Raw genomic sequence first — 27,861 nt, 5'->3', positions numbered from 1 at the left:
TTTCAGAGGACCAAGGCTGCATTAAGGGATTTAAGGCCAGAATTCGTATTAAGCCAAACACTACACCAGTTTTCTGTAAAGCTCGCCCAGTTCCTTATGCACTAAAGGAAGCGGTAGAAAAAGAGTTGGACAGATTGGAAAAGGTGAAAGTGATTTCAAAGGTCGAGAAAAGTGAGTGGGCATCTCCCATTGTTACGGTGCCCAAAACTGACAAAACCATTAGGATCTGTGGTGACTACAAGGTCAGCATAAATCAGTGCATTGAAGAGAAATGTTATCCACTGCCTAATGCTGAAGACCTTTTTGCTACTTTGGCAGGAGGAACATCATTCAGTAAACTTGACCTTTCTCATGCCTACCAGCAGCTGGAGTTAGATGAAGAGTCAGAGAAGTATCTGGTTATCAACACCCACAAAGGTCTGTACAAGTACAGTCGCCTCAGCTATGGCGTATCCAGTGCTCCTGCTCTTTTTCAGTCTGTGATGGATCAGATTTTCCTAGGGATGGATCATGTGACATGTTTTCTGGATGATATTCTCATCACTGCTTCATCGGAGAAGGAACATCTACAGAGGTTGGAAGAAGTTCTCACACGCCTGGAGAAGCATGGTGTGAGAGTTAAGCTTGCAAAGTGTCATTTCCTTCAGAGCAGTGTGGAATATTTGGGACACAGGATTGACAAAGATGGACTGCACCCCATGGAGGAAAAGGTTGCAGCCATAACAAACGCACCAGAACCAACCAATGTCACTGAACTGAAGTCTTTTTTGGGTCTTCTAAATTACTACAGTCGATTTCTAAACAATCCATCTACCATCCTCCAGCCTCTCCACAACCTGTTGAGAAAAGATGAAACATGGATTTGGAGTACAGCTTGTACACAAGCATTTGAAGATGCAAAAAGACTACTGCTGCAGAACAAAGTGTTAGTGCATTATAGCACACACCTGCCATTGAAATTAGCCTGTGATGCATCACCTTATGGGGTTGGTGCAGTCATTTCTCATATCTTGGAAAACGGAGAGGAAAGGCCAGTGGCATTTGCATCAAGAACGTTAACCGATGCTGAGCGGAAGTATGCCCAAATAGAGAAAGAGGCTCTTGCCATAATTTTTGGAGTCAAGAAATTCCACAAATATCTGTACGGAAGGAAATTCACACTCATAACAGATCACAAGCCATTGTTGGCTATACTGGGACCAAAGTCAGCGGTGCCAACACTTGCTGCTTTGAGGATGCAACGCTGGGCTCTTATTCTAATGGCATATAGCTATGACATTGAATACAGAAGATCAGCTGACCATGCCAATGCGGATGCGTTGTCACGTTTACCGCGGAACTCACCAGACAACACTGCAGAAGAAGGAAGCATCTTCTACTTCTCTCATGTGGAAGAATTACCAGTATTAGCAAAAGACATTGAGAAAGCAACTATGAAAGATCCGCTTCTTAGCAGAGTATGGAGCTACACCATGAATGGGTGGCCAAATTATGTTCAGGATGAAACACTTAAACCATATTTCATTCGCAGACATGAACTGTCAGCAGAACAAGGATGTGTTCTTTGGGGACAACGTGTTGTCATTCCACCAAGTTACCGACAGAAGGTGTTGAAAGACCTGCATCATGAACATCCAGGCATATGTCGTATGTAAGCTCTCGCCGCAGTTACCTGTGGTGGCCAGGGTGTGATGGTGACATACAAGAACTGGTCCAAAGCTGTCAAATCTGTCAAGCTGTGCAGAAGTTGCCAGGGGTTGCACCACTCCATCCGTGGAAGTGGCCAGAAAGAGCATGGCAACGGATTCACATAGATTTTGCTGAAAGGGACAAACAGTATTTCTTAGTGGTCATTGACAGTCATTCAAAATGGTTGGAAGTTTTCCCGATGACATCTATCACATCACAGAATACCATTGAAATCTTGAGAAGGTTATTCTCTGCATATGGACTTCCAGAAGAACTTGTTTCAGACAATGGACCTCAGCTGGTGTCACAAGAATTCCGCCAGTTTTTGGAGTTAAATGGAATCCGTCACACAGCTGTTCCTGCTTATCACCCTGCATCAAATGGAGCAGCAGAGAGGTCAGTACAAATCCTGAAACGATCCTTGATGAAAAATGTACTGGAGGCAGATGGGAAGGCCACATTGCCACTCAGTCATCGCTTGGCAAACTTCCTGATCATGTATCGCAGTACACCGCACACTGTGACAGGTTGCACACCAGCAGAGTTATTCCTGAAACGTCAGATCCGAACCCGTTTCAGTCTTCTCAAACCTGAACTTGCTCAACACATTAAACAGAAGCAGTTCAAGCAAAAGCAACATCATGATCGCAGAGCTCCATTCTTACGTGTTTTTTCGGAAGGAGAGACTGTTCGTGTCCGAAACTTCAGAGGAGGATTTGTGAAGTGGACTTGTGGAACAGTTCTGAAGAAGTTGGGAAGCGTCACTTATCGGATACAAGACGGACAGAGAACGCGCACCATACATGTTGACCACATGTTACCATGGAAACAAGCTGTGGAGAAATCTCCAGTTATGTCTTCCCCAGTGCTCGTGGAGGAACCCGAAGAGATCAGAGACTGTTTTGTGCCAGGAAGTCCGAGAGGAACACTAACAGAACCACCGTTACCTGCTGCATCACCTGGGCAGACAACAGAAGAACCTTCAGTATCAACCCCTAAAACAACCCAAAGCCCATCAGCGGAGCGCAGATACCCTGTGCGGCACAGAGTTCCTCCAAAGAGACTGAATCTTTGAAAATGTATAATGTATGATTAGTTACTGCTAGTTGATTTTTGAAGTAATAAGGCAGTAAGTACAGTTAAATTGTTAAATTCTTAGTAAGGCAGTAGGAAATTTTATTTGCTGTTGTTATGCATCTTTCCCTACTATTTAGTTGCAGTAGAAATCTAAAAGGGGAGGAATGTAATAGAGTGGTTTGTTGCCCCTAGTGGTAGAAATGCAGATATACCTGTTCTAGGTATAGTTCTTATTAGGCCAACTTATTAGCGTTGAGTTAGCAAGAAAGCTGTACTGAAGTGGCTGTCTGTTTTCCTGCGTTCCACCATTAAAAGACTTCGTCTCCACATTCCCTCTGCTAACTTCTTCCAACCCCAGAATATCACACAGACGCAAGTTTACAGCTCACCTATAGAGACATACAGCAAAATATGGTCAGCATTACAACCCTTAGACCATATTTACAACCCTACATCCTGATAATAATAATAATAATAATAATAATAAAGCTAGTTCATTCCAACCATCACCACAGCTTTTGGCCAGATAAAACTAAGATTGAGTTTTTCAGCAACAAGCACTGAACCAAAAGGTCTGTCCGTCCCGTCAGTAAGTCATGATGTTGAGGTTGCACTCAGTCACAGATATTGTGTTGATTTGCACAACTTTCCTGGAAATCTGATCAACCATCTTAACGTTTTCTGTATTTCTTTTTGTCCTGACTAATCACTTTGACCAAAAGTCTCTTCAAAGCCAAACTTGCAAAATGAAATCATGACACCATTTTGTTCTTGTAAACCATTTTGAGATGCTCTGTAGGACTAATGTAAACAGTTCATGTTAACTTGAATGACCAATATGACATTTTTCTTTTGCACTTTTACAATTCCTCAGGACATGATTTTATTTGGACTAAGAGGGCCATTAAAAAAATAAAAAAATAAAAAACAACTGGAAACGTCCATATATAACCCACTGGTATCTCCGCCGTTCTCGGTTTTTCAGCGGAGGGCTGCGTCCTTGTGGAAATCTCCTTAAAAGCTGCATAATATGAACTTCTTTGCGTTGTTTCCATGATGAGGGGAAGAGTTTGAAAACAATTCTCACTCCTGCCTGCTGCTAGCATGTGCTTGTTGTAAATGAAAATCAGCTCTTTCTTCTTTGATTTCCAATGAGTCACTTCCTGCTAAAGAGCCCCCTGGTGGTTGAAGAAAAATCCACAGAAAAGCCACAAAGGGCTTTAAGCTGCATGGTTCAAAGCGTGGGAAACAAGTTGCAGCTTATAGTCTAAAATATACGGTACATGAAGATGTTATGTGCATTTTAATTATTAACTGTTAAAACCCTTCTTGGGAAGATGATGTGAAATTGTAACTTTTTTTGAAAGATCATGTTATGGAAAAAATTAAGCTAAAAATTATATTTAAAAAAAATTAAAAATCAGTAATTTCTTGCTGCAACAATCACAAAAAAAACAAAAACATTCTGAAGAGACTCATTAAGTTGTTGGAAAGCACTGGGGGCACTTTGTCAGAGGGAATTGGTACTTGGATCTTGGATTCATGTACCAAAACATGTTTATTAAAGACCTGGTGGACTCTACCAGCAACGTGAAAATGTACGATGTTTCAGTAGAAATGAAAAAAAATTTTAAATCAACCTTTTTCCATGGCCAACTCAGTCTCCAGACCAAAATACAACTTGTGACATGAATAAGGAAAGAGAAAGAGTTCTTTGGAAGATTTAGACAGATTGTGCAAACATCCTCTCTTTATTTGACTTTGTTAAATGTTAGAAAAGTACCGTGTTTGGTTTTTGGCTGAAGGGCCTGTATAAAGTATTGATAGCAGAGGTATCAACAAACATACCAACAGGGATTTTATTATATATGTTTAAAAATAATTCTTAAGAAGTTTTGTAAAGCACTGAATGCATTCAAGGTTGCATTTTTTTCAGGCGTTACTGCAGCACATTATGAATTTATTTAGAGGATTTTTTTCACGTCTTTAACAGAGGGGGTAGCAAACAGAGGTGGTCCATATCTGTATGTGGGACTTTGTTACACATGACTGGTAATTTTGTCATAATTGAAGCTTTAAGAAGTAGAAATAGTTTACGTTCTCAACAAGAGTTACAAGGTGAATCTGCGAGAAATAAAGGCTGCTCGAGGCATTGTAGATGTAAAATAATAGCCAGATCGGGTGTCTGCAGATATCCTAACTGATACAAAGATAGATTCTCATCAGCTGCCTGCTCGTCCTCCTGTTTCAGGCAGGCAGCACAGAGGAACCCATCCCAGCAGACTTCACAGCAGATTTTTCTCCTCAGGCTGCAAAATTCATGGCATTTTTTTCTCCTTTGCAATGATAACACAAAAACAAATCCCCCTACACTTCATTATTCAACCTCTGGTTGAATGAGATTATTAAATGTTGAATAATGAACATAATGCAGGGTAAAGATATGCAGGGCGCCACCTCTTTAATCTCTGGAACTCTGACTTGAGCTGCTCTCTGAACCAGCTGGGAAACATGAAATGCTGCACTCAGATTATTATTGCTGCAGGATCACATGAACTAACCACAGCTTCTGAGTCTAATTAGAAAAATGAGTCCTGAACTTTGTTCTCTGTCATTATTGTTTCTGAGGAGCTAAAGTCTGCCCTGCTATTCATAAATTATTCATGCACAAAAAAAAAAAGCAAAGTCTAATTTACCGACCTAACAACTACGGGGTGGCGTTTGTAAAGTTACGCAGGCAAAAATGAACGGAAATCCTTGGGTTATTTATTCTGCCTAGGAGGGAAAAAAATGGGAGTTTTAAGGTCATTGTTTCACCAGGTTAGTTTGTCTGTAAGTGTCACCTTTTCAAACTAAACATTTAGTTGGCAAACTACATATTTTTGTTCGAAACTAAATAATTAGCTCCAAAATAAACATATAGCCAGCAAACTACATATTTAGTTAGCAGAGTAAATATTTGCTGGCAAACATTTTAGTTAGAAAACAAATTAACTCAATATTGATCAGCAAACTAAATATTTCAAACTAATTATATGACAACCAAACTAAATATTTAGCTCCATACTAAATGTTTATCTTTCTACCTAGATATCACGTTTTAAAAGGTGACATTCATTAATGTTGAAAATGTTTAAAAATTGAACCAAATTACTCCTGCTAATTTCTGACTGTGGAACTTAAACAAACTACCTGGATACTGACACAAAATCCATACAATTTGAAGTTGTGAGTAGATTAGTTATCAAGGATGTTATGACACCAATTTTCACAAAGAACCAATTTTCACAAAGAACTGACACAAAACAGTTTTTCACCTCTCTTTCTTAACAAGAGACACCTGGAAGAACAAACAGATCCTACGCTGTTCCCAAAACCAAAACGTCTGCTTCCCTGTCAGGGGAGGGGGGGGAAACATTTAGGACAGGACACATGTTCACCTCTGACATCACTTCTATGAAATATTTATGGCACATATAAATATATGAGGACAGCATACGGCAGGAAGAGATGTGTTTGTAGACCTGATTGGAACTGGAAAGGTTACATTACCATTATCTGGTGAGACGTGTGCCGGGGTGTAAATTTTTTAGCAGCAGGAGGAGAACAATATGTGTTGTAATGCACAAAGCTTCATGATTTTACAAGCACACGGCTGTGTCACACAATTTGCATACGATTGGAGACAGCTGTGTGCAGTTTCTCCCTGAAAAATTACAGGGAAAAAAAAAAGCTTTGTTTTCTAAAACAATAGTAAACAAAAGAAAAACAAAACTCCCTGCATGTATGCATGCTGATGACATGATTAAAATATAACATTTGCACATGGATACCTTTTTTTTTTATTATTATTCTAACACATGTAGCTTCAAGTGAACTTGCACTCTTCGCTGGATCCTTTGAATATTTTTGATTAAAACAACAAATGCCTTCCAGGAGTTTGGAAAATAATTAGGTGCACAAGGTTAACTTACTGTGGATTCTCTGATCCAGGCAGGTTTCAAAATTTGACATACCCTCAATGTTTGTGGAATGTAAAATTCTTTACGACCTTAGGAGGTCAACATTCATTGACATTGGTTGGTTTTATGACATAAATGAACCCTGGTGCGGTTCGAACTGTCCGGACCACTCCAATAGCAGGAAGCAGACTACAGCGCAGGGCATTCTGGGTAAAGTACCAAGACAAACATGCAACCCTAATGCTAGCAGGAAAAATGGCTTGTGGTGTTTTACAAAAGACTAAAGAGAAATCCAACAACCGTTAAAATCTGACGCATTTATTTTCACTTGGTGAAGAAGGAAGTTGTCCTCATGTCTTAAGAGGTTTTTGTGTCGTTTCCTAATGTTTTATTTATTTATTTATTATTTTTTTGAAGAGTTTAGTTTGTTTAACGCATTGCGGAGTGAAAACTAACCAGATCAACTGAAAACGTAAAAAATATTGCAACTTTGGTCCACGATCGAACCAAATCTACCGTACCATCAGGTGAAGAAAAACTCCAGAGACTCGCGTCTCGAGAAAACAAAGAAGAAATTATGCCTGAATTTACTTTATTTTCATTTTCCTTCTTGATATTCTCTCTGTTGATTCCTTTTGTTTTCTGTGTCTGTTAGTCATGTTGTCAAAACAGCCAATTTCCACACAAATATTCCCATGCTCAGAAATACATTTCTGGCCAACCAGGGAAGACAATGAGTCCTGAGTACAGTTCTTTGTCTGACCTTCGCTGCCAGGATGAGGAGCCCTTCCTAAAAGAAAGACAGTCAGGAGCTGATGGAGCAATGTCTCTAATGAGCTACACCGGGCTGGGGTTTTTTTTCCCCCACATTTAATTAGACAATTATGCACCCTCCTACGGAAGAGGGAGCATTCAGGGTCAGCGGGGGAAGATGCCACAATGCCCCCGCGTCACATGCAGAGGGAAGGGGACTAAATCACAGGTGAGTCCCTCCGGGGCAGAGCTCAGACCCTGCTCCCCATTTGGGATCCATTACAGGCTCATCCCATTTAAATTCAGGTCGACCGGCTTTGTCCATATTTATTGTGTTTGTGACCGGGCAGGTAATTATCCTTCCAAAGACGCGCTTGGCAGACACAAACGCCGCTGCAGTCTGGCGCCGTTAAGCAGCCTGTCGTCCACAGACGAAACCCACATCGAGAAACTGCGACCTAAAAACGAAACCCCGGACTGCTCAACCCTTCGCCAAACGTACAAACCCTTTGGCCATCAGGGTGGCGGGCGGCAGCGCTTCATTCCAACAGTGCCACGTTTCCCACCAGAGGATTCTAATTACAGATTCTCCCACCATCTGCTATCCGTGCTCATCACTGCTCATCCTTCACCGGTGCCAAAACAGGCTCCAGTTTTTTTTTTTGTTGTTGTTTTGTTTGTTTTTCTGTGGTGAATAGCATTAACCTCGTGTCTGCCGTCCCCGCGGGTGTCTCGCTTACACGACGAGACCCAGACGTGCAAAACCATCCCACCATGGTGCTTAGCAGGTGAAGGTTGAGGTTCTGGATGTAGTTGGGTCTCACAAACCAACAGTTGCAAAAGCTCTTCTTCAGGTCACAGATGGAAGTTTTTAAAAGCTTTGATATCTGAAAACAGACCAGTAAAACTCACTGGTCATCACTTCCTTTTCCTCCCTCTTTTTTCGAATTAAGGAACTCCAACAAGCGATGCAAAGTAACTACATTATATCCATTCTTAAAGGGGCAGTATTGTGTGTTTTCCAGTGCCATTTTATATCACAATTACATTAACTTAAGTTGTTCAAAAAATGATGTTTAAAAAGATTTTATTTTGTAATTTGGCGCACTGAAATTGGGCCTCTGTCTCTTTAAAAACTCCTGGTCTTTCTGAAAATCAGGAAGTCATCAAGATAGCAAATGGCTGTTTATTTGAAATAAGTATGTAGTTTCTAGTAATGTCATGCTTGTAAAAAAAAAAAAAAAAAAAGCTGTAAAAAAATTTTTAATATAGAAAACTGAATTCAGAATGCAGAAATTTGCCACCACAGTAAAGTTACAAGTATGGATGGGAGGAATGCTGCTGTGTTTCTGCATTCAACAGGAATAGCATGTTGATGGACAGGACTGTGGTGACATCAGACTAAACAGTTTAGAAAAGGAAAAAGGAGAAGAAGCAAAATGTAGCATTTTCAAACAGAGGTGTCTAGTTCAGCCGAGTTGGGATTCTATTCAACTAATGCGACAAACACATAGCAAAAACTTGGTGTTCACTTCTACATGCACGTTTTAAATGTGTAATATATATCTTTTTTAAAATTCTGCTCATGTAACCTTCCAGCTGCAGCTTCCCAGCTGACCATAAATCACCATCAAGTTCTCATTGTCCCTGAACTAATCATGTGCCATGCAGAAGAGGACGGCCTGCAGAGAGACCGACTGAACAGACAGGGGAAGACAAGATACTCTTACTGCCTTTGTTCCTCATTCTGCACAGTCCAAAACAAACAGCCATTGGTGCGTTTTGGGATTCACTTGGGCCTCAAGCCTGATGGCCAACTCGGCCTTCTCTGTTCTTGTTGGTCTACAAAGGCCAGATATTTGTTCTATTAATCAGCGACATGAATGGCTTTTCTTCACAACAACCCATTTAATAGGAAACGTAAAGCTGGTTCGACAAAGTCTATAAAACATGATGACATCAATTACAAGATAAATCGGCTTCCTCCTCAATCATTTTCTTCATTATTAAAATTAAATTGTAACTAGGACTTATTAAAACTCGTTAATTTGCCCAGGCTGATATAGCTCAGAATCTAAGAAGTCCAAATTTGAAGGACAAACTTTGAAGCTGTGAGGCACAGCTGACATCAATTACGGTAGCTGCAATCTGGAAGCAATTATTTCAGACTGTAAGCTTTCTATATAGCTCATTAATGTATTTTAAAAAAACAAACTGGAATATTACCTTGAAGTGCAGTTAGAAAACACGGCAGTCTGAAGTAACTCCACGGGCTTCTTTTGTTAGGTGTTTGGTCCTCAAGTGGTTCTCTTGGGTCCTGGTTATTTGTCCTGACAAGAACTTTTGTCTCTTTCGTCGAAGCTACTGAAACATTACAACATAATCCTGTTTCATGCAGAATCATGACGAAGGAAGCTTTGCTTTTTCAGTTCTGGTGAGCCAACAGTTTCGCTAATGCAGAAATGAAGCACAGAGCTCGTTAAGACGCCCAAGACATCTGACAAGACAGCTTCAAATCTAATGCTGCGTTCCAGTTGCACTCGGAACTCGGAAATTCCGACTTCACACTCGGGGAAAAAATGCACTACAGTGGCCCTCAAGTCGGATTTCCCAGTAGGGAAAGCGGGAGCAACTCCAACTACCTCCTCATGTATGACTCGTAAGGCCGACTTCGCGTTTCAACAGGAGCGCTCTTAGTATCAACAGTAGTAAAATATGATGGAAACAAACATGTTCATTTTACAAGCACTGTAGTCGTGGGTGTAAAATCAATGTCACATGTAACGCATGCGACTCTAAACCGAACAGTTTAAAGTGGTGTTTGCCTGTGGGAAGAAAAGCTTAAAATTATATTTGTAGGAGATGCTGCAAACAATGTCTACAAGCGTCGCCTGACTTACCTTTGGTCTGACGTTAAACCCAACTCCGGCTGGCAAACTGGAATGTTTGATGGCTGCTTTTGTCCTAACAAAGACATTTTGTTGGTTTTCTGAGCACGATTTGGCCTATGTTGTAGCTGACAGTTGATATCCACAATAAAATAAAACCTTGCAACAGCACAAATTCAAATCTAATGTCTTTTTTAAAACAATATTTATATGAATTTAAATATGGATTATTAAAAATACTGGGCAAAGTGAAGCATACAGAAAAGTCATCTGAATTAAAATGCCAAGAAGGTTTTGGAGTAGCATTTGAAGAGGTTCTTGTGGCATGACCTTAAAGTTGCAGTATGTTTTTATATATATAAAGAATAGGGTTTTTTATATATTTCTTAAAAACTATCTCCATGTTGTGACAGTAAGAGACAGATCATTTATGAGGTTTGATTTCCTCCTCAGCTATTGTTACCCTCTGAAGAAATTCACTGCTCATGACCAAAAACAACCAATCAGAGCCAGGAGGAGGGTCTCAGTGCTGTCAATCACTCTCAGGTACTCACTGCTAAATGTGCTAATGGTGGAGAAACAACTTACTGTTACAAGAAAACCATTTATCTGCTGTTATTGGTAACTATGCTAACTAGCTTGAGCATTCACAACGGGTTATGCTGTAGAATAAAAGGAGGGAGAATGAGTAGCACCACATGATAGTGATTGACATCAATAAGACCCACTTCCTGGCTCTGATTGGTTGTTTCTAGTTAGCGCTGGGAGAAGGCAGACAGGATCAATTTTTGTCACAGATCATTTCACATAGTATTACTAACATGATATAGTGACAGTTTCAACTATTTAATCTTATTTATTTATTTTTTTTTCAAACTTTTTGATTCACATCTGTACCAAATGAGAATCAACTTATGCATAAATTAGATCTTTCCGTCCCAGTGTTTATTTTGGTATGCAGGTGGCTTTATCAGTCAGTGGATAAAACGGTTTCTTTTGTAATTCAGATGTCGGTCTAAAGGTCTCTTTTTGTGCGCCAAAGCACTCGACCGCCGCCCGTTTGCCATACAGGGTGGAAAAATAACTCAAACTCATTTGTCATCTTTTATTGTTGTGGCAATGAAGCCGCAAACACGGGGCTCGGAAATATCTCTCGCCGTTTTAATTGCATCCTTCAAATTAACTGATGTGCCCACAGCCACCGAAATGAACCTCCAGGGAAAGCGAGCAGACGCAGATGATGTAAACAGGTAGGCGTCGCTTCTCTTGTCTGGTTGCAGACAAGCCACTCTTCCGTGACTTTCGCCCCTGGGATCTGCTGACAGCTCAGCTCAGAGTGTCTACAGACTGCAAATGTTTGATTAGATGTTTCATAACAAACATTTTCATGGGAAGTTCAGTGTTTGTTTTTAATCTGATCCACACATCATTTTGAGATGCGCTCAAAATGATGTGTGGGATAATTGCACTGGTTCTTTCAATGAGGTTGGACTTTACTTCACAGTTGTCAATCATTTGCACTAATCAGTTTTGGCTCAGCAAGAAGAATTAGAGTTGGATAACTGGAAGTTGGGAACTTGTTTTAACGTTGAATGTGTCTGTGAGACACAAGTTTGCTCTGCAAGGGTTAAAACCCGTTTAAACTGAGTTTTAAAACATTTTGAATGAAACGAGGGTTGCAACATTGAAAACATCGGCCTGATTATTTCAGCCCCCAGGCAGATTGCCTGATATTCTCTGGTTCAAAAAACCCGATTGCTAAACCCAAATTTGCTGCCTTACAGTCCTAGACTGTTTTTAAAAGATTACTGCCAAGGGAGAAATGACACATCAGAGTGTATGCAAGCTGCAAAATTTCTCATTTATTTACAAGAATGACAACACATTTAAGTGTCTCTCCATTCCTTGATTGGGCGATCTGCTTACAAGCTAGCAGCAAATCAATCACACGGAGGAGTCACTGACTTTCTAACAGAGTTTAGTCTGACTAACTGGAAACTGTGGAGACTGTGGATCAGAGTCTGCTGCGTTACCGATGAAACATGATGGACCAGCAAACATTCTGCTGAGTTTCCACATGCTGTTAAACGCAGCAGCACAGATGAAATAAAGGATTTTCCAATATTCCTGATATCAGAGATCAGAAAATTATAGATCAAAATTCTAGGTAGTTTTACAGTGCTCTGCACAACTGTTCACACACTTGTGCTTTTTCTCATTTTGTCACATCAAATCGAAAATCCAATCAAATTTCATTTGCATAGCAGATTTAAGAAAAAAGGCATTTCAAAGTGCTTTAAAAAAACTCACAAAAAAAGGACAAAGTGATAAAACTCACAGTCAACAATTGAAACATCGCAATTAGTCAAGTGCCATCGTTAATTTTTACATTGATTACATTTCAAAATCAATTCTAAACACGTGGTATTTTAAACAAGATCTAAAGGAACTCAGCATTTCGGCTGTTTAACAGTTTTCTGGAAGCTTGTTTCAGATTTGTGATGAAGCTGAATGTTTGGTTCTGGTTCTGGGGATGCAGAGCAGAAACAGAACCAGAAGACCTGAGGAGTCTGGAAGGTTGATACAACCAGATAAAGCAGATCTTTAATGTATTTTTGTGCTAAACCATTCAGCGATTTATAAACCAACAGCGTGTCTTTAAGTCTGTTCTCTGAGCTACAGGGAGCCAGTGAAGGGATGTTAGAACTGGGGTGATGTTCTTCATTTTGTCACATCACAACCCAAAACATGAATCCATTTTATAAAAGTGTATTTTTAAAAGTGGCCAACCAATATAATTTTCCTGTTGTTTTGTTGTTTTTTGTTCTTACTGTTGTTCTTGCAGAAGAGCTCCAGCTCAGTCAGACTGTATGAGTAAAGCGCTGAATATAAGTGAAGCCTCACTTTCAAGAATAACATTTGCCACAAAAAAATTAAAACCTATGCAACATCTAGCTTCCATTAATAAATGTATTAAAAGGTGTGGTTGTGACGTGGAGAGAATGCGGCTAAATGGATAAGAAAAGTTTTGCAAGGTACCTTCATAAAAAAATCTTAATAACTACAAAGTAGCTAATTTTTTTTTCCAGATCAATGTCCATTTCAATCCAGCAGGACCAAAAACATGAGCTCTGTTGGGAAGAAAAAGTGGATTTTTAAATCTGTCCAGAAGTCTGCCTTCAGTTTTCTTATTCCTCTCACATCCCTTCTAAGTCACACTGGCTTTGTGTTCGACTTCCAGCAGTTTTTTGTTTTTTTTGTGTGTGTGTGTGTTTTTTTTTTTCTGTTTCTGAGCATTTTTCTGAGCCAGACATTCATCATTTAGCAGCAGCAGGATGAGCTGCGGGATAAAAAGACGTCGTTATGTGCTCAGATTAATTATGCGCTCACAAACAACAACGTTCACCGGATTTTGTGCAGCTGAAATGCGCGATCGTTATTTAACTGTTTATCGTTGCCGCAAATAGTTTTGAGTGACATACCAGCTTGAGGCAGAGACGATGATCTTTTTCTGTTAATTTTAGCATTATTTTGTTTTCTTTTGTGCTCTGCTTTTCAGCAATAATTCCTGATGGCGTGCACACATATGCAAAAAGAATACATATTTACCAAATTTCAAAACAAGGTCATGGTTGTCTGCGGTTCTGCACGGCCTCCTGGTTCCTGCTGCCTGGTGTGTTTCCACTAAAAGCTGTGCTGCCTCAGCTTTCTGTCCCACATGCTGCAAATGCTGCCCTCGCCCTCCTGACCTCCCCGAGCTGAACCTGTCAACCCGAGCGCCCGTGCAGCATGCAGACACCACGGATAGAGCAAGGATAGAAAAACTGGCACCAAAAGAAAAGAAGAAGAAGAGAAAAAGAGTAGAACTTGGAAAAAAAAGAAGGAGTGAGCGGTGGAGAAAATAATAGAAAACGACTGAGGGCGGTGAGCGCGGGGTAAAAAAAAGTGGTGTTGATTGAAAGGCCTCTTCTTCTTCTAATTTTGCACAGTATTCAGCACCTCGGAGGGCAGATGCTCTCATATCGCTTTCCATTCACTTTCTCACTGTTGGCTCCAGGTCAGAGGTAAAAAACAGGCAATTTCCCTCCCGCCTGTGCACAAGCGGCTCCATTCCTCATGGATAAACTGTACTTTTGAAATGTGAAGAAGTGAGGGCATTCATCACCGAGGCCAGGTCTCCCCTCAGTCGGAACAAAAAAGAAAAGCAAAAAAAAAAAGATGGACGCAAACACTTGTGATTAACAGCTTGCTCCTTCTGCGGTTTAAGAGCGCTCTGCGGGGCTGCTGTCAGTCAAGACGGCCGGTGATGGGAGTGCTGCCCGTCTAATTCGCTTACAGGGCGGCAGCGCAGCGTGCCCGCCTGCAGGAGGCGCAGAACATATCGGATTGTTGGGATTTTACTGTGGAGTTCTGCACAGCTGGGGCCCGTCGATGACGACACCAGGAGTCGGCAACGTTTCTGCCCTGAACAGTGAAGGTCGAGAGAGGCAGTCACGTCAGGCAAAAGTTGACATTTAGATAAAGCACATTAAAAGAACTTTTGGATTTATTCACCTTTTGTCACGCTAAACCCAAAAAGCGTAACTCTTAGAGGTGTGGTCCTTTAAGAGTTATGCATTTTCCAGGCTCACAGTGTCATTTTCATAGCACAATCACATGGCTATTTTAACTTCAGTTGTTATAAAATTGTTTTAAATACCAAATATGACTTAAAAGAAATTTAACTTTGGAAATTGGGCCTCTGTCTCTTTAAAAACTCCTTTTTTTCCTCTGAAACTTTGCCTTCAGGAAGTTAGCATAACATGGCTGGAAGCCAACTAGATTGCAGGGCATTCTGGGTAAATGCAACCAAAACAAAGATGTGAATTTAAGGCTAAAGGGAGAAATGGCTTGTTCTCTTTTGCTAATGATTGAAGAGAAATCCTACAACCACTAATATCTGATGCCTTGCCATTTGTGCATGCAGTTTGTGAAGAAGGAAGCTGAGCTCAGCGTCTTCTTCAGACGTTTATGTGTCAAATCCCTCAGTGGTTCTTGGTGCAGCGCCACCGCAGGCGAGGGGGAGAACAGGTTTTCTCAAAGGATTTGCTTTGTTTGACACGGTGAAAGAGAACTGCAGCAGCTGAAAATGTTGCAATATTGGTAACCAAAATTGCAAAATAATCTACTAGACTATTTTCTTAGATAAAATTTGGTTTTCCAAATACTTTCCCATTCCAGTGAACTCCGTTGCTACCTTCTCGTATTCATACCCTAGAAATCTCTTCACTTTAGAGAAAAACAGAAGAGCCTGAGAGTTGATGGTGATTATTCAGGCCCACTCTCCCATCTCTTTCACCTCTCTCCATTGATCCCGTCCCATCAGAGAGGCTGTAAATATTAATGAGGGCTTTGTTTTAGCAACCTGTGTGAAGATCAGAGCACAAAGCAATGGAGGCATCCGGACATGAATTTCTTCTCTCTCTCCTTTGCAGTCGAACAGCAGGCAGTCTTTGGGGGAGGGGATGGAGCTTAGGGGGAGTCCAGCCTTCAGCCCACCGCCTCGGGCTCTCTGTGTTCAAGTCAAGGTCAGCTCAAGGGAAACTGTTCATGTGCGAGATCCGAGTGAATTTTGTTAAAAATGGAGGTGAATCTGGCTGACTTGGCGATAGAGTTGAACATAAGGATAAGATATCCTTTTTTTTACTTATAGACCCATAAAGTTTAAAGTGCAATTTTACTATAATCAGAAGTAGAAATGCAATTAACAAAATGAATGGTATAAAATACAACACAGTGGGGTGTAATAAAGGACAAGTTTAATCTTTTTGAAAAATGTGCTTTCACTTATCTATAAATATCAAAAACAGATTTTTATAAATCAATGCTTAGCTCATCATACAAATTATTTCTCAGTCCAACGCTCTTTAGAACTGTTGTAAATTAGAAGCACGGTCGTGATGAGGCGGAGCGTCGGAAAGAACAGGAGCTTCTTAAAGAGACAGAGGACCAATTTCAAGACGTAAAATTGGAAAATCAAATTTCTTTTCAGTTCTTCTTTTCATATGTACATCACTTTATAACAACTGAAGGTAACACAGTAATATGAGTGTGCCATAAATTTGCACCAATTAGCTGTGAAATCATGCTAATGCCAATAAGACTGTACAAATGACTGGTGAAATGTTACCTAATGCACACAGTAAAATTCATTCATGATCTCTTTTTTTTGGTGATATTAATATAAAACCTAATTTCAAGCATGCAGAACTACGTGCAGAGGTTATTAACATATATTTAAATACTGTTTCACTCTGGGATTTTCCCAGATATATTCCTCTGAAACCAGTTAGAGGAATAATCCAAAGCGCCCTCATCTCTCCACTTTGGAATATTTTACATCTACTGTGCAAGAGAAACAGCAGCTTCTGGAAAAACAACACCTGTGATCTGGGAGTACCAATTAAAAAGAAGACATCAACAACATTAAATATGACCCCAGCGGTGTGTGACCCCTCTTTCCCTTCCTGCTCCATTAGGTCTCTTTAAAGAAAATATGTTTGTGTGTTCGGTGACCCCCATTTTCCCTCCCTGACCTTTGAGAAGATGTCAGAACCAAGGGTCAAGGAACCTCTCCCCTTGGTTTAATGTTTTAAGGCCATACCTAACGCTGTAATCACATGTCTGCTCTCTCATGTTAGAAACTGTGATGTAGGGTCTGTCCTGCTGAGACAAGACAAAAAAAAATTGAAACCAAGACGGTGGTTTGGCTTAACTCGGGGCATTGAGGAAGAAATGAGGGATCACTTCGGTTAATAGAAGTTTGTGATTTACAGCAGATGTTGGCCAACTCCTTTCCAATCTAGAAACAATACGTGTGACATGAGGCTCATTTCTATATGGGAACGGATCGATGACCCGGATTGGTGCAGGTTTTATGAGGAGTTGGGCTGCCCTCCGCCCCCAAGTGCGGGAGTGTGACAGATGCAAGTCACCGAAGTCGATCGACGGCGCACATGGTCAGCAAACATGACATCTTGAAAGAAAAATGAAGCAGCCAGCTGAGGTAAATAAAGCTAAAGATTGGTTTTCTTATGGATTAGAGTCACTGAGGTCACGGAGCAAATGTTGGGGATTTCAGCAAACTTTAATACCTCTTGTGAAGTGAAATATGCTAATATGTGAAAAAAAAAAAAAACAGACAGATGCACCAGACAGCGCATGACAAACTGTGATAAGGGTCACATTGCAAATTTACATAAATGTACAAGAAGAAATAATATTTATATATAATGGGAAATTTATACAAATGCATAATATCTGTGCATAACACCCAGGTTGTTCTCGTTTACATATGGTAAATAAAATGCAAAGATGCAGCACCAGCAGACGTAGAAAAACTGAAGTTTTTACGAGATAAAACAATTAACGCTGACATATTTCAACTGGAGGATTTGTAAGATGCACCATGGAGATGGTATTCAGGCTAACATGTAGCCTACCATATACAAAAAAACAACTGGTAAGCATCTAGACATTTTTGTGGAATAAATCATCTAGGCAAAGTTGGGGATTTGATAAAATCATCAAACACGTCCAGAGAGAGAAGGTATTGGTTGGTCACTAAGCAGGATACTGCTGTCTGAGTCCGGACCAGGTGTGCTACCTCCACAGACAAGTTAGCTTCAGCTGAACAAGTAGAACCAATGGTTATATTGGCAAAAACAACTTGGGAAAATAAAAGTATCTCCGTTCAATACTCCTGTCTCTTACTTCCAACATGCATCATGGTGCCTCAACATGATTAAGTGACATAGCCATAACAAGTACCATATGTACATTGTTCCACGTCTTGATGATTGGTATCTTCTGGAGGTTCCCCATTGCCCACGGGGTCCAAAGTCAGTTTTCAATGGCCGCTAACCTGCATGTTTTAGAGATTTCTCTGCTTCAGCACACGTAAGTCAAATTAATTTCTCAGAAGTTCAACCAGGTAATTCAGTCATTGCATTCAGGTGTGTTAGGACAACGACACACATGCAGGACTGAGTCCCTTGAGGATTTGGGTTGGATGACCCCTCCATAGTCTGACTGATGTCACACTAAAGATTCTGTTGGAAAGGTGTCATAATGAGCAAGATGCATAAACTGATGGCGAGAAGCAAGTTATCATGATTAGCAATGATGTTCAAGTCTCTATACCTGTAGAAGACAAATCATGTGACACATCAAAAATTGATCATTCCTAAAATGAATAAAAACTTATGAAGATAAATCAGAGTCTCTCTGGCATCTGACAGAACTAAACCCCATCAATAACACTTAAGGTTATTGATGGAGGTTTAAGCCCTCCTGAAATGCCAGCCCACTACTACAGTCTGTCAACAGAACAATGTCCCTGAACTGGGATGTTATCTTCAACCCAGAGCAAAACTGCCAGACTTTGAGAGTCAGCTACTCTGATAGAGGCAATTCTAGTATCTGAATTGCCTCTTGCATTTAGGCCCAACAGGATGTGATAACCCAATGACAAGACCATCAGCGTGCCCAGACTGTCAACTCTGTTTTAATCGCCATCTAATGTTTTAGTCAAATTTAGTCTAGTCACATAACCCTTTAACAAGTGCTGTGTAATTTTATTTCCACAACTCTGTCTGGGTGCTTAACCCACTTTTCTAACTCATTGACTCCTGACGATGCTTGTCATGTCTTATGTGATTTCTTTTGATTTTCACACTGCGGGAGACTTTTCAGCCACATGCTGTGATAAACTTGCAGCTTTGGTACTGATTTGATTGAACGGGGCTCTCGAGTATCTAGGCCAGGATGGGTTTGGTCTAACTCCAGCCAGTGGTTAACAACAAGGAAGGTTGGATCTGTGGAAAATATGCATACTATTGTCACACGAATTTTCCAAATGCACTAGTATTGAAATTATCTATAGAGATGCACAAATAGAAAGGCTGTAGACTGAAGTTAGACAATGTTCTGCTTGACCAGCTCTGATCTGAGACCAACCAATCAGAAACCTAAAGCCAGATCTTTTGTCCCATCAGTGTATGAACACATCAACACTGAAGTTAGTTGTGTAAATAGTAACATTCTTCGGTGTGGATGTTAATACTGAGGGAAGAACACTTAATGTTAGTCAGAGGAAGCAAGAAAAAGACCAAAATATAATGATAATACAGTGTGAGTATCCTGTGTTTTTTCAGTGCACGTCAACATTTTAAGATACACAAAAACCTATCAGTTAGTGAATTTAATTTACAGAATTTCATGTATGAGGCTATTATTTTTTAAATATAAACCAAGGGAATTTGATAAAGATAAGAACTTCATAGAATTTTTTTGAATAAATAAATAAAAAAAAACCATTTCTTCTAACAGTCACATAATTTAAACAGAATCAAGTTGGTGTCTGAATTAAAAGTCATTTTTGAATTGAATTGTGACCCTTAAAATTGGAATCGAATCAAATCAAATCACTAGACACTGAAAGATTTCCACCTCTAGTAATAATCCTGTTTAAATAAATTTGTGTGTTTGAATAGATATTTTTTCATTAGGGCGGCAAGAATAAATCGGCCCCAATTTTCCCTAATTTTGGGAGATCGTCGATCAATCGATACTTTCCTGAGAAACCGATCTTATCCACCGATCTTAACTACCATCGCAAAGGTCTGAAGACCAGCCACAGTCTGACAGAATCACCCAGCAATAAACAGTCACCTCATTGTTACCAACGTAGCGACCGTCGCTATATTTAGCAACTTTCCCAACATAGATAAATCACTATCGACCAAAATCGGGGAGGGCAGGTCAGGACTTTTAAAGATCAGTGATCAGTTATTATTGTCTTGTCTCTCTCTTTCTCCCTCTAATTCAATACAGATTATTATTATCTTCCACTTTTCATCTTCATCTGAGGACAGCTTTGACATTAACATTAAGTACGATGACAGGAAGAGAAAAAAAAATCACAGCATGAGGGAAAAGTGAAGCTAGAACTGCAACTTAAATAAATTAATTTCAGTCTCGTGACACTCCCACCTCTCATGCAAATGTACAGCTAGAAGGGCAAAAGCATCAACTTCAATTTCAAACAAATGAAGGGCACAAGAGACGGGTCATTGTTGCGCTCCGATTTCGACATTTAAATCAAAGGCTTCAATGTCTGGAAGTGTCTGTATGACGAACAGGATCCTTTATTTGTTGGGATCTTTTCACTTTGACTTCATAACCTTTTGGTAGGAAAGAAAAGGCGTGAAACAACCGTGGCTTAGTAAGATCCACAATTTCTAGGACAGGGGGAGACAAACGCCTTGATTAAAAACAGTGGGATATTTTGCTTCTATTCTCCCAGGAATTTAGTGTGAGCCCATCATTTGTAGGTTAGAGTACACATGTCAGAGCGTCCCTCCTGAGCTGTCCCCCTCCATTGTTCAGGTGACAGCGTCAACCATCAGGAGACTGACTAGGCAGTAATGTATACACACTTGACCGCTTCAACTATACAAGGCTTTTCTCCCCCCCCTGTCTCTTTTAAAGGCCTGTTGAGAGAACCACCAAGGTGTGTGTGCTCACATTTCATTTCATTTCACGCGAGCCTCTTGATTCTCCCTCATGACCTGTAAACAGGTTTTCCTCCACACCCAGCGGCGGCGCCGCCTGTCACCTGCGAACCGAGCAGAGCCGAGTGTCGCCTCTGTCACGCTCCGATGGCTCAATTTAAATGGAAATCGGATGAAGTGCATGGAAGTGATCCAGCCATCCAGAACAATTAACCTGTTTTGCTGTCAGGCCCCGAAAGAGGAATTTGACTTTGGACGAAAACAGAGGAAATTGATTTTTCCCAAGTTATTTTTGCTTTAATACTTTTGTAACTAAAATATGCTGCTGTTGTGGCTGAATTTCCCCAGTGGGTCAATTTTATTTTTATTTTAAAATAATATCCAGCGGATAATACAGGGGCTCTAGTTTTCTTCTTCTTTTTTTTTTTACTTCAAATGCAAAAATAAAATCACCATCATCACGCTGTAAGGGAGTGTTAAGGGTTCGCTACTCACCACAGTGTTGAACCAAAACCTTTAAGAACCTGTTCCCCTCCTCGCCAGTGGGGGCGCTGCACCAAGAACTGCTGAAGTAAAGGCCACAGAAGCCTCAGAAGAAGACACTGAGCACAAGTTCCTTTTTAATAAATGCAAACCAAAATGAATTGTGTATGAGGGTCATTGTAGAAAAAGGAGTAAATTTCTGCACTTTAGAAGTCAAACATTTATTACATATCTCAGATAAATTTCTGAGGTTTATCTGAAAAGTTTTGTTTTTCTAACAAATCTTCAGGTTTTCAAACTCAGACAATTCCAAGTTTATTTCTCAAAACTTTCTTAGATTTTTTAAAAATCAGAAATCTACTCCTCTTTTCTTGTTTCTATCTGCGATGACTAATATGTTGTCGTAAATTTTAGTTATTGTAGGATTTCTCTTTTGTCTTTGGCAAAAGACCACGAGCCATTTCTTCCTCTAGTGCTAGACTCGCGATTTTGTTTTGGTTGTATTTACCCAGAATGCCCTGTAGTATAGTCTGCTTGAGAGTACAGTTGTGCATTCACAGCTCCCCTTAAACAAATCAGACTTTTACTACTCATTTTTACCAAAGGTATGAATTACTCTTGAATTTGCTGTGCATCTTTCTTAATATGAGATATCTACTACAAAACATAACCTGTCCAGGGAATTTATAATTGTTCTGAACTCAAGGAATGCACAGCAAACAGTATAAATATATATATATTTCCTCAAAGTAATCTTGAATCCTTCTTTTCTTTGCACACCAACATTGAAGAGATAAAGCAAGACTGAATGAATCATGTTATCAGGACACACAGGCTAAAGTGTTTATCAGATCTGGTTTTAGATTAGAATACAGCTACACAAAGGGGAAGATTAAGAGAATCAATAACCCCAACGTGGATGAAATACTTAGAGATTAACAGAAAAGATGAATACATAAAATGTATCCACACATAATGCTCAGTCTGTCCTAATTTTGCAAGGAGTTTCTTTAAAAAAAAGTCTGACTAGTCTATACTTTCATAGTGATGGAGGAAGACATCTAGTTGCCAATATCTCTGCAGCAGGTCCAGTATAAGTCGCTGCATCTGCTTGATGGAATCCTCTAGAAATAAGTGGGGAAATAAAAGATTGTTTGTGTGATTTTGGTGCGATGACCTTTTAACTTGACTGTGGAGAGAAAAATGGAACTCCTGCCAGAGGATGAAATTACTGGAGCATTGATTTGTTTTTGCACAAATGATGCTGAACTAAAGCGCACCTCCCGCTTCACCTCCACCTGACTTCCATCATATTTGGAAAGAAATTCTCATTTCATTCACTTGGATGGTTTTGTAAATTATGTCCATCTTATGGCAAAGAATTAGCAATCTCCATCATTAACTGGAGTCCGAGACAAGGCGATTAGAAAGTGGTGTTGGGCTTCGTGACTTTTGAATTGTTTTGTTTTGTTGGTGAACCCACAAGAACATGATTTGCTTGGACTTTTTTTTTTTATTCACAGCCAATTTTCTTGTGGATGACTTGCTTTTCACAGGTGCTGTTCATTTGGGCTTTTCACCATTTCATTTTTTGACACCATCAGTGGGATGTTTTTTAACTATACCTGCTTTGATAACCTCCCAGTTTCCTGTACTGTCAGCTCAACCATGAGCCTGTTTGATGTAAATATCAACACCAGTATCTGACTGCTGGGTCAATCCTAGGATTACAATCCTAGGATTGACCCAGTGTACACACAAACTACTATTGTCCTTCTTCTTCTGCTCGTGGTCCAACTCACCATTTCTGTTATGTGCTGTGTATTTGGCGCCACCTTTTGAATACGAGACACATGCAGGCAGTCACCATAGTAACAAAAACCTGGGTCCCAAAAGATGTTAACATTTGCTACATTTTCAGCTGACGTGGTTCACGTTCACTCTGCTCTCAAATAAACCAAACCCTTAGAAATATACCCCTTATCCTCCTCACCTGCGGTGGCGCTACACCAAGAACCCCTGAAGGAAATGACACAAAAACCTCTGAAGACCCTGAGCGAAACTTTCTTCTTCACAAAATGTAAAGAAAAATTGAGCAGTATCAGGTTTTAGCAGTTGTAGGATTTCTCTTTTGCTTTTGGTGAATCTAATACGAGCCGTTTCTCTCAATAGCGCCAGACTTGCCCATTTGTTTGGTTTGTATTTACCCAGAATGCCCTGTCCTATAGACCACTTCCTGCTTTTGGAGCGGTCTCATGGTCTGCTCCGCGTTCACATATGCGGTCGAGCTCACTTCATCTGAACACACCAAGGTTTGTGGGAGGGTTGGCTGATGGATAAATGGAAAATGTCAAGTGCAAATGATGGAACTGGTATATTTCTAAAAGCCTGATTGGTTGGACACATATTGACATGAAGTTTTACAGAATTTAGTCCTCAAATCTCAAAGTCCACAGTGAGTAATTGTGATTGTGGAAAGAAAGAGACTAAGGAAAGTGGATATCAATTCCAAACAATATTATTACTGCAGATTTCAATAATAATCTTGCACTTGGAAATTTTCCCATAAGGACTCTGGTGAGTACAGTTTGTGTTTTATGAATTGTTTTTCTTATCTTTTTTTTTTTAAACATACAAATCCTCATTGTCTCAAAAGATTATTCAGAGCAATTTTGCCCCCCACCGCTGATGTTGACGGAGACAGAATTAAAGAGAGCAACCAGAATAAAATAAATAAATAAATCACAGCTGAAATGGTGGCGCTCTGTATGCAGGGGACTGAAGCGTGTTGGACTTTTGAATCAGTCAGGTAATGGGTGAAATTGTGTCTGCTGCAAAGCTTATAAATCGCAGAGCTGGCAGTATTTATCTATGTCTCAGACAATCCTGCTGGGAGATGGAAGCGCTGAAATGAAAATCAACAGCCGGCTTCTCCTCCCCTCTGCTCCCGTCAGGTCATTTCACCCCCACCGCCCTCCTTTCCTGAAAGCGGGCGCGTGAGGAGAGGCTGATAAATATAAAGCAAGTCGAGAGCCGCATGCCTCTGCCCTCCACGTTTCACCACAATTCCCGGGGTCATTTTAATGTATTTTTGCCCCAAAACCTGAAGAAAACCCCAACGAATCCGCCCCTCATGCCTAAACTCCTCGAATACACGTTCTCTTTTAAACCGGTCAGGTCGCGTGCTCACATTTATTACAAAAAATAAAAATAAAAATTTAAAAGTCCTTCGGCTCTAATCCTCCCGACGCTTTGCCACCTGAACTTAGTTAACATATTTCATCTCTTGAATCAAGACTTTTACGCTCGACTGATGGAAGGGCTTCTCTTTAATAAAAGACGGAGACAGAAGCTATTCTGGTCTCTCATCCAAGACAACTGGCCTTTTGGCTCCGTCTCTAGCAGTCACACCTTGTTACCGGATCTGCGACGGCCGGATTAGAAGGACAGGAACAGGAACACAGGAGGAGGGAACAATAACACGCAATTTCAGCCTTCATTGTAATTCCGCTCTCATCCCGGTCCCCGGCGACGGGCGCGCGAGCCGGCCTGGATTCTAATCATTCCTGTTGTCAGAACGGGACCTCAAGTGAGATTGAGTTGATTGCTTGAACAAATTTGCGAAGTAACAATGCAATTTGCGTCAGTGTGCCTTCCGGGAGGGATTTAGGCCTGTGATTGGCGGAGACTCTGGAGGGACGGCGACGGAGAAGCGCTTGTTGTCTTCTCTGAGAGAGACGTGTTCGCAGGTTAATTAATCTCACCGTTAAATCTCGACGCTTCTAGCAGTCACACGTGTGTTGGGAGGTAGCTAAGTGAGCTGAAGGACTTTTGAAAATTTCATGCCACTATTTGGGATTTCACCGCTCTTAAAGTATCAAACAATCAAAAGGACGGTAAAGCAATAAGTGTGATGCTTTAGTTGTTTAAATGCATGAACCGATTTGAAAAATGTAAAAAAAAAATAAAGTTAAAAAAAAACAACAATTGCAGTATTTCCATTAAGTGAGAAATGCAATTAAACTCTAGAGCGCCCCCAGTCCACTCCTTCAGACTAGCCAGAAGCAATTAGCAAACACCTGGTGGAACTGCACATCTGCTGAGCTCATTTTAGGAGCTACGTCTCAGTGTGATATTGGATAAATGTTGTTCAAAGTTTAATAGAGGAGCCATGTTGTGATGACTTCCTGAAGCTGTTCAGTAAGAGCTGGAGTCTTTAAAGAGACAGAAGCCCAATTTCAAGGTGTTCGATTATGAAGGCTAATTTCTTCTGATATATATGTAGCATTTAACATAGTTACTTCGTTGTATTGCCCCTTTAAAACTTCTCTTTTTAATCTGTCTAATGTGGTATTGTAATTTTCGAAGACACAAAATTTTGCTCTCTTTTTTTTAACCCAAAAGTCATAATCAATAAAACTGGAAAAAATATTTGAACTTCTTCACTTTCTGAGATGACTGGCAGGAAATATTGCACTTTTACGCAATACTGCAGTTTTTTGAGATGTACTAGGAGACTCACTGAACATCACAGCGGACAAACCCCAGTCATCCCACTGTATGAATTCTTGTTACCATCCGTCATCCCGTGATTAAAGATTCCCCTAACACAGAAGTGCAGGATGCATAAAGACCCTTCACTTTCAGTGTGACAGTTGCAATTCCCTCCTTATGTTTTTAATATGAATGAACGAGTGGCTGCGGACCAAGAAACAAAGACTTGTTAGTGGCTAAATGACGGCGAGTGACTAGTTCTTCGCAAACAGGAGAACCAGGGAGCAGAAGAACCAATTATTCCCCTGCATAACTCAGCATGAGCTGCTTGGAAGGAGCTTTTAGTTTCCCCACCAGCAGATGTTGGTGAACTAGGGTCAGAGGTCAAGTTTGAATTAGTCTTCAGAGCTGTTGTTTAACCTCCGTTTGCTGTGACAAGTTTCATTTTGAATTCACTGTTTTGTCCTACTTCTGTTTATTATTTTTGACTTTATCAACATGTAATCTGATAAAACATCATAGTATTATAGGTAGTATCATTTTTTAGAAAAAGCCACTATTGTTTTTTTTATTATTAGTTAACTTTTCTTAATTTTATTTTTTATTTTTTTGAAGAACTATACCATCTCGCCCGGAACGTAGCTGGAGATATGCACCAGCAACCCTCCTGACCCCATTAGGGACAAGGGTGAACAGAAAATGGACGGATGGATGAATTATACCAAGAAAATGTTTTGCGTTATCATTTTTAAAACATGCCATTTCACAGTCCTTGAATTTGTGTTTCATGCCCCACGGTGGGTCGCTGAGCTCAACTTTTTACTGCTACTTTGTTAAAATACCAATGTGTAGAAATGTGCTGGCACCTCAGGTGTAGAGTCATTAAGGGAAGTTCATCTTTTACCCCAGGGTTTTACTCAGCAGGGGAAAGAAAAAAAATAACATCTACCATGTTAGGAAATAATGGTTTTTAGTTATTGATACTCCTGCTGGGAATAAAAACACAGATACGGATCTTTGGCTCCGTCTCTCTTGGTCATTCGCAGTCCTAGCTTCCCTGTTTTTACTCTCTTCTCTTCACTTCACCCAGTACGCTTTCATTTGGCCATTAAACTAAGTCAATTTTGTGTTTCTATATGTTTATCTTTTGTGTCACACTACTTCAAAAGTTTTAGTCGCTGAATCCCTCCTAATATAACTGAAAATTATTGTTTCTAAAACAAAAAACTCAGATAAGAGTGGAGATTTGCGAAAACTCCATAGTGCTTCTGTGTTTTCATTAGAAAACGGAGCTGTATTGATCCCGCATATCACATATTGCAATAAATAATGCACCAATATATCTACATATTTGCTTTGAAATAATTCCCAATCTACTTGTGTTTTAATAAGTCTATATTCTAATACGGCATTTACTTATCAGTCCATACAAATTAACCTCCTTACGCCATGTTTAATTCCTAACAGGAAGTCATGGGTGTTTTTTGAAGCAATCTGATTGGTTGCTAGGTTTTATCTTTGTGCTACACTGCCCCCTACAGGATTGCCATGTGTAAAACAACGCTCAGGGGTGGATTTGTGAGGGTTCATGTAGATGAAAACTTTTCTGAAACTGATTCTGACAGTACAATAATTTTTTTTTTAAACAATGTGGTGGAGATATTAATTTTAATAAAGACTCGGCAACGTCTGGGCAGGGCTTTATAAGTCTCATCTGATCAAGATTTCCAGTCAATGTCCCATGAGAGGTTAGCAAACAGTAGTTGTTTATGTTTTTTCTGGCATAATTTTAACAGTAGTTATGGAGACTTGGTCTCTAAACGCAAAACCTTCCCTGTAGTTCTGTAAGGGTGAGCTCTGACATTATAACCTTTTTCACTATGTATGGTTGAAACATAAATAAGGCTCTTTTTCCAGTCTAATGCTGAGTGGCCTTGTGTCGTCACGTCAAACCTCAGTGAA

The 27,861-nt window shown here is 40.1% G+C and overlaps 1 protein-coding gene across 2 annotated transcripts in view; it reads right to left on the bottom strand.

Moving 5' to 3' along the window:
• The window catches only part of robo1 (roundabout, axon guidance receptor, homolog 1 (Drosophila)), a 438,436-nt gene extending 428,314 nt beyond the window's left edge, over positions 1-10,122 (bottom strand). The window contains exon 1 of one of the 2 annotated variants that reach the window (XM_044118650.1): positions 9,708-10,122. In XM_044118650.1, the coding sequence (XP_043974585.1) occupies positions 9,708-9,885 (178 nt within the window). In that variant the 5' untranslated portion in view covers positions 9,886-10,122. The remainder of the gene's footprint in view (positions 1-9,707) is intronic. The other variant, XM_044118649.1, reaches the window with a different exon arrangement.
• Between the last annotated feature and the right edge of the window lie 17,739 nt (positions 10,123-27,861).

This window comes from Gambusia affinis, linkage group LG06 (assembly GCF_019740435.1).
Source record: "Gambusia affinis linkage group LG06, SWU_Gaff_1.0, whole genome shotgun sequence".
NCBI classification, from domain to species: Eukaryota; Metazoa; Chordata; class Actinopteri; order Cyprinodontiformes; family Poeciliidae; genus Gambusia; species Gambusia affinis.
Note: the sequence above shows the minus strand (reverse complement) of the source record. Positions and strands in the feature narration are given on the sequence as shown.